Below are 13,288 nucleotides of genomic sequence, written 5' to 3'. Positions count from 1 at the left end.
AACTGAATCAGTTTCATGTATAAGAGTCGCTCCTTCTTTTCTCCCAATCTTTTTTTTTTGGCCATGCTGTATGGCATGTATAATCTTAGTTCCCCAACCAGGGATCAAACCCATGCCCCCTGCTGTGGAAGTGTGGAGTCTTAACCACTGGACCACCAGGGAGTTTCACCCAATCTCCATTCTTGAATCCAGCTACTCCCTGAGTCTCCAGCTATCCTAATATACCTTGGGTTTAACCTAGAGAAGACTAGACTTCTCTTTGGGCTCTGGCAGAAGGTAACTTTGCTGTAACATGAGCCAGGGCATAGAGTTTTCTCATAAAGCTCTGTCACTTCTGCTGAAACAGACTGACAGTATCCAGAGGAGTAAAAGGATTGACTTTTGTGGTTGACTGTCGATTTTCTGTCTTCTACCCTGCCCTAACTGGGAGCTTGTCTTCCCACACTCAGAGTGATTTATGGCTACTCAAGCAGACCTCTGCAGAAAAGGTGGATAGGCTTCCCTCAAGAGCCACTCCTTAGCTGCCAGGGGCTGTCAAGTATTCCATCAATTCATACTCAGCCCCGGGGTGCAATAAACGAATTAAGCCGAAATACAAGCTCCTAAGCACCCCTCCAACTCTAACCATCTACAATTCTGCTTTGGGGAGTTTTCCCTCCCTCCCCCACCAAATACTTTTAGAAATTTAAATTACCTGCTCTTTTCCCCTTTCCTAAGACCACACGTTTAAAATTGTTAACAGCAAAAGCAATAAATAAATGAATCAAGTCAGAAACTCCTGGAATCTCTAGGAATTTTTCCTGGAAACACTATATTCAAGTATATAATTTGTCATTATTTGGACCGGTATAGGTTGAATGAACTTACATACAAAACAGAAATCTTGTAAATTCCCAGTGACGCAATCGTGGCCACGCCCACTCCGAAGCAGACAAAAGGCGAAGTAGCCTGGCTCAGTTCAAGCCTCCACGCGAAGAGGAGGGAGCCAGTCATCTCATTGTTGCTAGCTCGGTTCAGCAAAGGTATCGTCCTTACCACATCTTTGGCTCTTATATTTTTTGCTTTTCCTCCTTGGCTGTGATCTCTCAAATTGCCTTCTCTGAAGCTTAAGCCTCTTTCTTCCTTTGCCGTCCCTCTCTGGTTTGGCGAGTGAATTAGAATCATAATCAGATTTCAGAAAATGATTCTCTCTCTGCTGGTGGGAAATTGAGCGACAGAGGAACTGGTTTCCTATGAGAGCATGAGATTACAGCCAAGCCTTCCTTTGGGGGTAGTCTCTGCTGTCAAAAACTATTCAGAGAAAACTGGGAATTTCTAACTCTTTCTCTCTCTTGCAACTGTATAAATTAAATATTTCATGCTTGTTGGAGGTTTTTGGTTTTGGTTTTTTACTTATTCAAATTTTCATCAAATGCCTACCAAATGCAATGCATTGGGTTGGATGCCTAAGAGATACCGAGATTCTAACAGAAGTTTACAGTCTAGCAAAGGAGGCAAATACATATGCAGATCATTCAAAGGGATTGAAAAGAAGAATGCTGGGTGTGAGCTCAGTCATTCATTAAGTGTCTTAGAAGCGCAGAAGGGAGGTGGTTCCCCTTGCAGATGTCTTGTTCACACAATGGCCAGACTGACAGCTACTGGTGTTTTCTGTTGCAGAAGTGAAGATGGCAAAAGTCCCTGACCTCTTTGAAGACCTGAAGAACTGTTACAGGTAGGAAAGAAATTCTGTCTCTTGTGACTTAATGAGGGAAGCAAGGCACATTAGAATTCAGCTAGGAGGGATTTGCCAGGGAGTCCAGTGGCTAAGACTCTGTGCTCAAAATAAATATTTTTTAAAAAGAAAGAAAGAATTCAGCTAGGATTACAGTAACTATCAATGGGGCAAGACCAGCAGAGGCTATAGAGATGTGTTCTACCTCTGAAGTCAGGGCAGATTCAGAGAAGACTCGGGGAAATTAAGCATCTAGTAGGTAAACCAAGGTGAAATTTTTGACAGAGAGATGGCCATTTTAGAAAGATTACTTCTAAGGTCTCCTGACTCCTAGCAGTTCTCAACATCTACTTAGACCCAGCTTCAGTCAAATTCACATGCCCTGCTACAGTAATAGATTGTCAGAAAGAGAAAACTTTCTTAGGAAAACTTCTTGATCTCAGTCTGGAATGGGAAATGGCTTCACAGCAATTTGAGCATGTGAAACCTACGCAGTCAGTCTCATTCAGACGCAAAAGAAAGATAAGAAGTTTAACTTGTAGAACACTTTAAACAGTTGCAGTGTTCCACATTACCTACACACTAACACAAAGTAGACAATGGAAATGCTGCCTGCATGTTTTGGAAAGTATAATGATTAAATCTGTTTTAATGAATACGTGAAAGCAAAGTGTAACAAATAACCTATTTGATTCAAATTTAGATGAAGTGCTTCAAAAGGAATTCTCTCTGAAGTTTAAATTTTTTCCCTGAAATTCAGTTACCACTCTTCCATCCATTAGCCAAGCCTCATTTACTTGTTTGTTTTGGTGAAGGGGGAGCTAATTTAAAAATTTTTTAATTGAAGTATAGCTGACTTACAAAATTGTGTTAGTTTCAGGTAATCAGCAAAGTGATTCAGTTATATATGTATATATGTATTTCAGATTATATTCCATTATAGGTTACAGTACCTATGCTATACAGTAAATTGGCCAAGCCTCATTTTTATCGATAGAGTACAAGTAAAGTTCAAGGCCTGGCCTGATGATTACTAATTTCACATTATCAGGTACAAATTACTGTATGGATGTGTATGCATAGAAGTCCTTAATTTTCAAAGATGACAATAATGGCTATGTATGTGTGTTACCCAAAGCTAGTTTGGTTATTAAAATATGTTGCCAGTGAATGTAGTGATATAACAAACAGAATTAAATTCTCATCATCTTGTTTAACAGTGAAAATGAAGACTACAGTTCTGAAATTGACCACCTCTCTCTGAATCAGGTAAGCAAATGACTGTAATTCTTAGGAGATTGCTATCCTTACACAGTATTTTCTCTACGAGAACAGCAACAGCTGAATCTTAGATGCGTTTGTTTTGCCTTCACTAGAAGTCCAGAGAGATTCATTTCTTCGTGATAAGTGAGGCCAGCTCCCTCTCTAGACTAACAGCTGATGGCACCCTTCATCTCAGTGGATTTTCCCAGAACAGAGGAGAACGAACCTGAAACTCCAAGAATGAAATCTCCTGGGTCAGCCTTCCATCAGAAGGTTGCTTATGCCCTCCCTGGCCAGCCCCCTTGGGCTGCTTCCCCAGGGGTCTTAAATGATATGTTGTGGATATCCTCTCTAACATCAGCTCCAGAGATTAGAGATAGCTTTCTAGATCTAATAGTCCATGAAGCTGAGGTGGAGGAAGCAGGCCAATTGAAAGCAAAAAATCTGCAGTCATTAAGATGCTGTGTTATTTCGCTAAGAGACCACAAAACAGTATAGGTCCTACTTTGTGTGTCTTTGATAGTGACTCTAAAAGCTGTATCTAGAGGAGTATTCTTAAAATATTTGAGCCTTGTCAAGTAAATTTTTAACCTTCTGCAAAGAACTAACTGGAAGGCTAAGTCACTCACTAGCATCACTTGAAGACCTCTCTCATCACAACATCTCTCTTTTTTTTTTTTTTTACTGAAGTGTAGTTGATTTACAATCCTGTGTTAGCTGCAGGAGTAGAGCATGGTGATACATTTTTTTCTGATGATTTTCTAATATAGGTTATTACAAGATACTGAATATAATTTCCTGTGTTATATAGTAAATCTTTGCTTACCTATTTTATGTATAGTAGTTTGAATTTACTAATCTCATATCCCTAATTCATCCCTCCTAACCTTCCCTGTCCCCTTTGGTAACCATTAAGTTTGTTTTCTATGTCTGTGAGTCTATTGCTGATCTGTTTATGGGCTCATTTGTATATTTTTTCAAGTTATTTTAAAAATAATTTTATTTATGTATGTTTGACTGTTCTGGGTCACTGCTGCGTGGGCTTTCTTCTAGTTGCAGCGAGCGAGCGGTGGCGACTCTCTGTTGCGGTGCTCGGGCTTCTCAATGGGATGGCTTCTCCTGCTGCAGAGCATGCGCCCTAGGGCGCATGGACTTCGGTAGCTGCGGCATGTGAGCTCAGTAGTTGTGGCTCCTGGGCTCTAGAGCACGGGCTCAACAGTTGTGGCGTAGGGGCTTAATTGCTCCACAGGAAGTGAGAGCTTCCCAAACTGCCTTGTTAGGGGGATTCTTTACCACTAGGCCACCAGGGAAGCCATGTATTATTTTTTAGATTCTACATGTCAGTAGTATCATACAGTACTTGTCTTTCTCTGACTTACTCCACTAAGTATAACAAGGTCTCATTTTTGAGTCTGAAGAGGGATGACAAAAAACCTTGCCAAGATCACATCCTTTGAGGGAAATCCTAAAAGAAGAGGTGGGAGGTAAGAGGGAAAGGGGAGGCATACAGAGGAAAGGGGGAAGGAGAGTCGGGGGAGGGAAAGACCGATGAAACGTGGGTCGCCAAGGCCAAAATGGCCACTCTTGTCTCTAAGACTGTTGAACAAAACTCCTACTGTAAAGGAGTCTTGTTCACTGGCCTCTCAGTTCCTATTTTCCTTCATCTCAGAAGTCCTTCTATGATGCAAGCTATGAGCCACTTCGTGAGGACCACATGAATAAGTTTATGTCCCTGGATACCTCGGAAACCTCTAAGACATCCAGGCTTAGCTTCAAGGAGAATGTGGTGATGGTGACAGCCAATGGAAAGATTCTGAAGAAGAGACGGTTGAGTTTAAATCAGTTCATCACCGATGACGACCTGGAAGCCGTTGCCAATAATACAGAAGAAGGTAAGGGGTCAAACACAATAATATCCTTGTTTTCTGTTTGCAACAAAATGCAGACAGCAGAGTATAGGGGAAAATAAAATCTAAAATCAGAGTAACAAGAGGGTAACCACCCGTTTGTCTGATAATTATAAGAAATGAAAATTAATTTTTATCCTTCTGCAAAGGGAAGAGAGCAGTAAGTGCTTGAGCTTAGCATATGTGCTCACAGGCTTACTTGGGGGCCCTATGATTAAGTCATGTGACTTCTAACCGTTAGTGAGTGACCACTTACAGGTTATGCTATTCCACATACTAGTTATGTCTTGGGCAAGTTACTTAACCTTTCTATGCTCTGGTCTCCTCTACTGTAAATGGAGTTAATCCAAGCCCCTAATTGTTGTGAAGATTAAATGAGTCAACACTTGCTAACTTCTGAACTAAAATAATGCCTGGCACATAGAAAATACCTAATAAATGTTCGCTATTATTGTTGTTATTACTTTTGCTAATACTACAAACACTACTAACTTATTAATGATTGCATTATCTCTAACCTTCACAACAACTCTGCATTCTCATTTTATATGTGAGGAAACTAAGCTCAGTGAGATAGTGACCTGCCCAAAATCTCACAGTGTGTAAGGATAGAGCATCAAATCATATCAGTTCTACCTGACTATAGATGTCATGAGTTTTCTCCCTTGCCTTTACTGTACAAGCCTCTTTGTGAATTATAAATCTAATATTTTTAAAGTAACAGTTAATCACACATGTTCACCTAGAAAATTAGAAAATACAAGAAAAAAAAATTAAAATTACTCATACTACCCCTCAGAGTTTACCACTGCCAGCACTTCATTACTTTCCTTACAGTCTTTTCTGTGTACATACAGAGTAACAAACGTGAAGAACATTCCTAGGATCAACTATGTGCAATTTAATATGCAGCTTTCCTCATTTATCAATACATAAAGGACATTTTAGAGCACCAGTTTTTCACCAATATATGTAATGTGACAATGACTGTCTATATCAATAAATCTTGATTTCTATCATCATTTATTTCCTCAATGATAAAAGATTCCTGGAAGTAAAAGTATTCAGAGCCATGAAGATTTGTAAAGCTTCGAAACATACCACCGTTCAGAAAGGTGGTAGATAGAAAAAAAAAAAAACGAAAAAAACTTTTTTAAAGCAAAAAGATGGTAGACATTCATACTGGCACCTCAGTGACATGTAAAATTTTTAGTGGATTCTTTTCTCAGGGTGCATTCATTTGAAAATGTAGTTGGAGAATAGGAGGAGTCTTCCCGGTTACTTCCAAACCTCCAAACAACCAAAAAAATTGTACATGTGATCTCTTAAAAAAAAACAAAAACAACAACCATTGCCTGAAGAATCAAAGTTTTTAGACATAAGTAATCACAGGGGGTAATCCTAGAGTCAATTCCGCTGATGGGGTGATTTCACTTCTATGTCAATTTCCTCACCTCCCTTGGGATATTCTTCAGGTGCCTTCAATAACTACTTTGTATGCTTGTATTAGAGCAGATACATCATCCGTGTTTGTACTTGGACATTAATCTGAGCTTGTGATAATGGTTTTAGAAATCATCAAGCCCAGATCAGCACATTACAGCTTCCAGAGTAACGTGAAATACAACTTTATGAGAGTCATCCACCAGGAATGCATCCTGAACGACGCCCTCAATCAAAGTATAATTCGAGATATGTCAGGTCCATACCTGACGGCTGCTACATTAAATAATCTGGAGGAGGCAGGTAAATGGACAATTCTGTCATCTCCCCATCTTAAAAAAAATTTATTTATTTATTTATTTTTGGCTGTGCTGGGTCTTCATTGCTGCAAGAGCTTTTCTCTAGTTGTGGGGAGCAGGGCCCACTCTCTAGTTGCAGTGCTCTGGCTTCCCATTATGGTAGCTTCTCTTGCTGGAGAGCATGGGGTTATGGGGGACTCACCCTTCAGCAGTTGCAGCACAAGGGCTCAATAGTTGTGGTTCCTGGGCTCTCAAGCAGTGGCTAAATAGTTGTCCACCACATGTGAGATCTTCCCGGACCAGGGATCGAACCCTTGTCTCTCGCATTCACAGGCGGGTTCTTTAACCATTGAGCCACCACCAGGGAAGCCCTCTCCTCACCTTTTTATTTCTGCATTTCTTTTAAGCTTTCTGCTTTTAAAGAATAAACCTCTCTAGATTCCTGGCTTTGCACAGGAAGCACATCACCCCTGGTTTTAAAAAAAAAAAAAAAAAAAAAAACTTCTGGGTTAGGCCAGAAACTTCAGCCAAATCTGAAAGCTTTAACAAGTGTCCTAGCTCTGAAAGCACTAAGTGCAGTAAAAAGCTTTCTGAGATATTATCTCCCTTGGTTCTCTGAGACACTCTTATCCTCATATTTTAAAGGTAAGGAAACTGAGTCTCAGAAATATATAATGACTTACCCAAATTTACTCAGAAGCCAATGAGGAGCCTGCTGATCAAACTTCCTAATAACACCAAACTAGAAAGAATCCTTATCTTTGATAACATAATTGTGAGGCAAAGCACCCAATAATTTTAAAGAAAAAAAAACAAAACAGGAAGATTTGCATGTGTTCTGAAGAATGAAATTTAGGATCCAAGAAATTTTGTTACACCAAGCCAGCTTCCATGTTGCACATATTTTAAGCTTAAGGACATGTTATCAGTAAACAAAATGATTTTCAGAGATCAAAAGAGGTTACTCTGTGCTAACAAGCAGGGCTATTTCTGATTGGATATATTTCAGCTAATATGCTTTCTACTCTATGACATTCACAAATTATCTTGTGTTCTACAAAATAAATTGTTTTCCTACTTGATATTATTTCACATAATTTTCCCATATATGGACAGAGTATATGTTATTTGCCATTTTTAATTGCCCTAGGATATTCAGTCATGTTGCTTTGCAGGTGTCCAGGGTTTCCTCTATATAATTCAGTTGTACATGTCTTTGTATAAATTATTTCTTTTCCTATGAGGGTATTTCTTTGGAGCATATTCCAAATGCTGGATTTCTAGGCATAAATAATTTTACAGCTCTTATTAAGCATTGTTCTCTAAGGAAAACTGAACTGCTTTTCACTATTCTTAGCAACATATGAATGCATCCGCTTCCCTAAATCTCCCCATTTTACTCATGACTTCACAAATTCCAAGGTCTTATCCCATTAATAATAATTATGAGATTCAATAATAATCCACCTGCAAGCATTCATTCAACATAGAGAATTCTAAAGTCATTAGATATTTACTTGCCTAATAAATATGGCAGACATTGTGAGGGATACAAAGATGTATCAATATAAATTCCATTTCTGAGCTTCAGGTACTTACATCATAGTTGGGGACATAACTACACACACATACACACACACACAGCATCTTCATAAACACTTGATTTTATGAAAATACAATGGATTTACTTTCTTTTTTGGCTTTTCTCTTTGCCAGTGAAATTTGACATGGTTGCTTATATATCAGAAGAGGATTCTCAGCTTCCTGTGACTCTAAGAATCTCAAAAACTCAACTGTTTGTGAGTGCTCAAAATGAAGACGAACCCGTCTTGCTAAAGGTCAGTTGTGCCCAGTCTCCAGTTTACCTTCATTTACAGCCCGTGCACTTGTAGATGATCCCAGAAGGCAGACACCCCTAGCAGCATGACCCAGTTCTTTCCTTCCTACCACAGCTTGACCTGCCCACCTACCTTCCCATCCTACTTCTGACCCACTGACAGAATGTGGTCCACTGGAGAAGGGAATGGCAAGCCACTTCAGTATTCTTGCCTTGAGAACCCCATGAACAGTAGGAAAAGGCAAAATGATAGGATACCAAAAGAGGAACTCCCCAGGTCATTAGGTGATGAGATGGCTGGATGGCATTACTAACTCGATGGACGCGACTCTGAGTGAACTCCGGGAGTTGGTGATGGACAGGGAGGCCTGGCGTGCTGCGATTCATGGAGTCGCAAAGAGCCGGACACGACTGAGCGACTGAACTGAACTGAACTGAACTGATCCCCAGAGGCAGTTCTAGACAGGATCTGTGAGGCAAGAAGGAGCCAGATGGCAGTGGCAAAGTACATAAAAGGGAAATTGCCTTGCTCTTGCCCTTTTCCCTACCTGATCCTTATTCACCTCCCATTCCTGGACATCTGAACATTCCATCCCTCTTTGAGCCTTACTGACCCTTACCGACCTACGTTACAGTAGGCGTTAGGACAATGGAGTCTGCCTCTAAGAAACTCAGTAAGCCACTGAGATCAGGGAGGATGAATCACCTGTCGAAGAGTACAAAGCAAAAAGCTGCGAGCCAAGCCCCAAACTCTGGCCTTCTGACTCCATCTCCTCCCTCTCTTCATTGGTGCCAGTTTTCTGTGTCATCCCAGCCTCATCTCCACTACCACCTTCCCGTCCGAACATAAAGACATAAACACATGCCCACTACAGCCGAATGTTTCTCCACTGACTAGTAGATGACTCTTATTCACGAAATGTATAATTCACCACCCAGTCCCTCCCCAACTAGGATTTATGTGGGGGCATGTGTTTCTTTCCTGGATCAAGTGAGATGAAAGTGATGTCTACAGAGTAGGGCAGTAGCTTCACTCATGAATTCATTCAACAAACATTGTTTATTGAGAGCCTTCTGTTTTTCAAGCAGTGTCAACAGCTCAGTAGACAGTGGTGAGCCGAAGTCTTATAGAGCTCAATCTTCCAAGGAACACAGACGGTAGATGAGCCAAATGACCAGCAAAAAGGGCAAGATGCCGTAAAGCCAATGAACAGGGTGCTGAGATAGAGAAAATGTTTAGACAGAGCTCCCTGTGAGCTCAGAGCTGTCGATAGAAAGGAGTATACCATCAAAGGGGTGATGGGGCAAGCATTCCAAATAGAGGGGTCTGAGTGCACCTAGCCCTAGACCTTCAAGAGGTTATAGGCAAGTTTTAAAGATCAGAAGGGACACCCAAGGATCTGGAAGCTAACCCTGCGAAAGAAGAAAGATAAGTAGAGGAAAGGAATTCAAACTGAGAAGTGTCCTGGTTTTGCATATTTTTTCTAACTTGAAGAATAGACTAGAAAGGAGGCAATAGAGTCCAATTAGGATGCTGTAATAACAGTTGGGGTGAGCGAGGAGAATTGTGAGACAAGTGGAAAGAAGGAGACAGAATCTGGTTATATTTTGGAAATTGAACCAACAGGAGGAAGAGGGGAAATCCCATTTACTGAGATGGGGGAAAAAAACAGGAGAAAAATAGGTTTGGAAAATAAAATCCTTGTTGACATTGAAAACCCCAGGGAAACCTCAAAAGGATGTTTAGCTCTTTTAGATTAAAAGAATAGAGAAGCATCTCAAGTTAGAATTTGAATTTTGTTTTTCCATGAAAGCACTTTTAGACTTTTCTGCACTCACAAGAGGAGGATGATCTAAAGAGATTATAACTGTCAAAAAATTGTCTTGAAAGGATTGCCTTTCAAAGGATTGCATATCAAAGGACTGCTGATATGCCTGGGAAGTTGTGTGTGTTGAGGTGGGGGTTTTTTTTACCTTCAATTGTTGACTTAAATACAGAGATAAACATGTCTGAATTCTAAATTATTTTCCTAAAATATGCTTTGAACATTTAGAGGTCAAAAGGTTTTCAGGTCTTAGAGTCATTAAGTCAAATCTGAGCACTAATTTGATAATGCTTTATGCCCGTGTTGGAGGCAATGTTTCACCCTACCTGCCAGGATACAACGAGACACTAGTGTACTTGGCAATCTTCGTGATGAAATTGGATTTCTCTCCACTTAACTAAGGAAATTAATTTATTATGAATAGACGGGGCCATACATCTAATAGGCATGTAATGAACGCTTTTGGAATGAACAAATGAAGAACTTGTATCATCATGTTACGTAGTCATAGTCCTAAAGTGCTGTGCTTCTCACGAAAGCCAAATGCCAAAGGATTGAGGTCACTTCTTTTTTTAGCATCTTCTTGTTTTCTAACAGATCTTTGTTCTCTGTATCCTAGGAGATGCCTGAGACACCCAAAATCATCAAAGATGAGACCAATCTCCTCTTCTTCTGGGAAAAGCATGGCTCTATGGACTACTTCAAATCAGTTGCCCATCCAAAGTTGTTTATTGCCACAAAGCAAGAAAAACTGGTGCACATGGCAAGCGGGCCACCCTCGATCACTGACTTTCAGATATTGGAAAAATAGCCTTGACTGTGCACTCTACTGACTTGTAAAGTGGTGACCATCCGTATGTACTATGTACATGAAGGAGTCGAATCCTTCACTGTTAGTCACTCGCTGAGCATGTGCTGAGCCTTTGTAATTCTAAATGAATGTTTACTCTCTTTGTAAGAGAGAACATAAAGTCCGGTAGAACCAACACTAACATATAATGTTGCTTGTTATTTAAAGAACACCCTATACTTTGCAAGCTACCAATCAATTTAATTATTATTCTGCACAATAGTCTTGGGAGGACTGAGGCTACTATCTGTGGCTACAAAAGATTCTTTCCATATTATAGATGAGTAAACTAAGCCATAAAAATACTAATACCCATGACAGCAGTTGGAATAAGCCGTGGACACACGATTTCATTCCAACTGCTCAGCTTTTACTTTTAAGCCGCTATGAGCCCTTTATCAAATACTGTAAGTTTCTGGGGTCTCAGTTTGACCATCTTCAAAATCAAGGTAATGGTGACTATAGCCCTCCTACCTCAACAGTACTTTATGCCAATGAGTTTATTTCAGTAAAATTTTTCTTGAAGCTGAGCCTCGAGAAGAATACAAAGCTCGAAATATTATTTTAAGTTATTATTTATATATGCATATATATTTATAAGCATTATTTCTAAGATATTATTATTTCTAACATATTATTATATTTATGGCAATTCATTGCAATATCTTAGTATGACCAGGTATCTTCAATAATAGTAGATGGTGTTTTCCAGGCTGAGTGAGTCTGAGGTTCAAACTGCCTTTTGCATTGTCATGAACTTCTGTATTCCAGTACCTGGGAGCCCTGTGATTATGATAATAAATTTATATTAATTGCCTTGTTTGTCTGAGATGGTAATTGGCCAAAATCTTTCACTCCTCTGCCTTTAAACTTGATTTGGCATTCTTGTATTTTTCAGTTTCATCTGCTATCAAATCCTACTAGCTAAAATGGGATGAACTTAACTTTGGCAACCATGAAACAAGTGTTGTCTAAACTTTCTTTTCTGGAACATAAGCAATGTTCCTTCTAGGTTCTAAAAGTTATCATCCAATCGTAGTGTTACATTACCATCAACAATGAGAACTGACACATTATTATCAATCATAATTGAATAAAGCTTTAAAAAAATAAATCTGGCACATTTTAACCATTAGATTACTTCATGGTATAATTAGGAACAGACAATAAGAGTTCATAAAAATAACTATAATTAGTGTTACTTTACAAAACTAAACCCAGATTTTATGCTTTTTCTCTCCTCTTTGTTAGCTTGTCAGTATGCATAAATGGCATTAGGAATGATAGTATTCCTTGGTTTATTTAAAACTTGTATTAAACACAGCATGTGTGTTCATATGTTTATACAAATTCACACATTCAGAACCACATTAAAGACTAATGAATCCTTTTGGAAAACATGCATACAAAGTATGTTGAGTTGGAAAAAGTTGAAACCAAGAGAACTTGGAATTAGATGTGGGAATTAATGGGGAAGGAGTAGTTCAAGATGATTCACAGTTTCCCACCATTGGAGAGCAGGAGCTCAGTTCAGTTCAGTTCAGTCGCTCAGTCATGTCCAACTCTTTGCAACCCCATGGACAGCAGCACACCAGTCTTCCCTGTCCATCACTAACTCCCGGAGTTTACTTAAACTCATGTCCATGAGTTGGTGATGCCAGCCAACCATCTCATCCTCTGTCATCCCCTTCTCCTGCCTTCAATCTTTCTCAGCATCAGGGTCCTTTCAGATGAGTCACCTCTTCGCATCAGGTGGCCAAAGTGTTGGAGTTTCAGCTTCAACATCAGTCCTTCAAATGAATATTCAGGACTGATTTCCTTCAGGATGGACTGGTTGGATCTCCTTGCAGTCCAAGGGACTCTCAAGAGTCTTCTCCAATACCACAGTTCAAAAGCATCAATTCTTCAGCACTCAGCTTTCTTCACAGTCCAACTCTCACATCCATATATGACAACTGGAAAAACCAAAGCTTTGACTAGAGGGAACTTTGTTGGCAAAGTAATGTCTCCTTTTTAATATGCCGTCTAGGTTGGTCATAACTTTTCTTCCAAGGAGTAAGCGTCTTTTAATTTCATGGCTGCAGTCACCATCTGCAGTGATTTTGGAGCCCCCCAAAATAAAGTCTGACACTGTTTCCATTGTTTCCCC

General features: G+C 39.7%; 1 protein-coding gene across 1 annotated transcript; it reads left to right on the top strand.

The window, feature by feature from the left end:
• Positions 1–966: 966 nt before the first annotated feature.
• IL1A (interleukin 1 alpha) lies at positions 967–11,961 on the top strand. The gene is made up of 7 exons (XM_040224225.1): positions 967–1,022; positions 1,660–1,714; positions 2,935–2,983; positions 4,647–4,869; positions 6,457–6,630; positions 8,343–8,464; positions 10,909–11,961. The coding sequence occupies exons 2-7, from the start codon at positions 1,668–1,670 to the stop codon at positions 11,098–11,100; spliced, it is 807 nt and encodes a 268-aa protein (XP_040080159.1). The 5' UTR covers positions 967–1,022; positions 1,660–1,667; the 3' UTR covers positions 11,101–11,961.
• Positions 11,962–13,288: the final 1,327 nt, after the last annotated feature.

Source organism: Oryx dammah, unplaced genomic scaffold (genome assembly GCF_014754425.2).
Source record: "Oryx dammah isolate SB20612 unplaced genomic scaffold, SCBI_Odam_1.1 HiC_scaffold_25, whole genome shotgun sequence".
Taxonomy (NCBI): Eukaryota; Metazoa; Chordata; class Mammalia; order Artiodactyla; family Bovidae; genus Oryx; species Oryx dammah.
The sequence above is the reverse complement of the archived record's forward strand: the minus strand, read 5'-3'. Positions and strand labels throughout refer to the sequence as shown.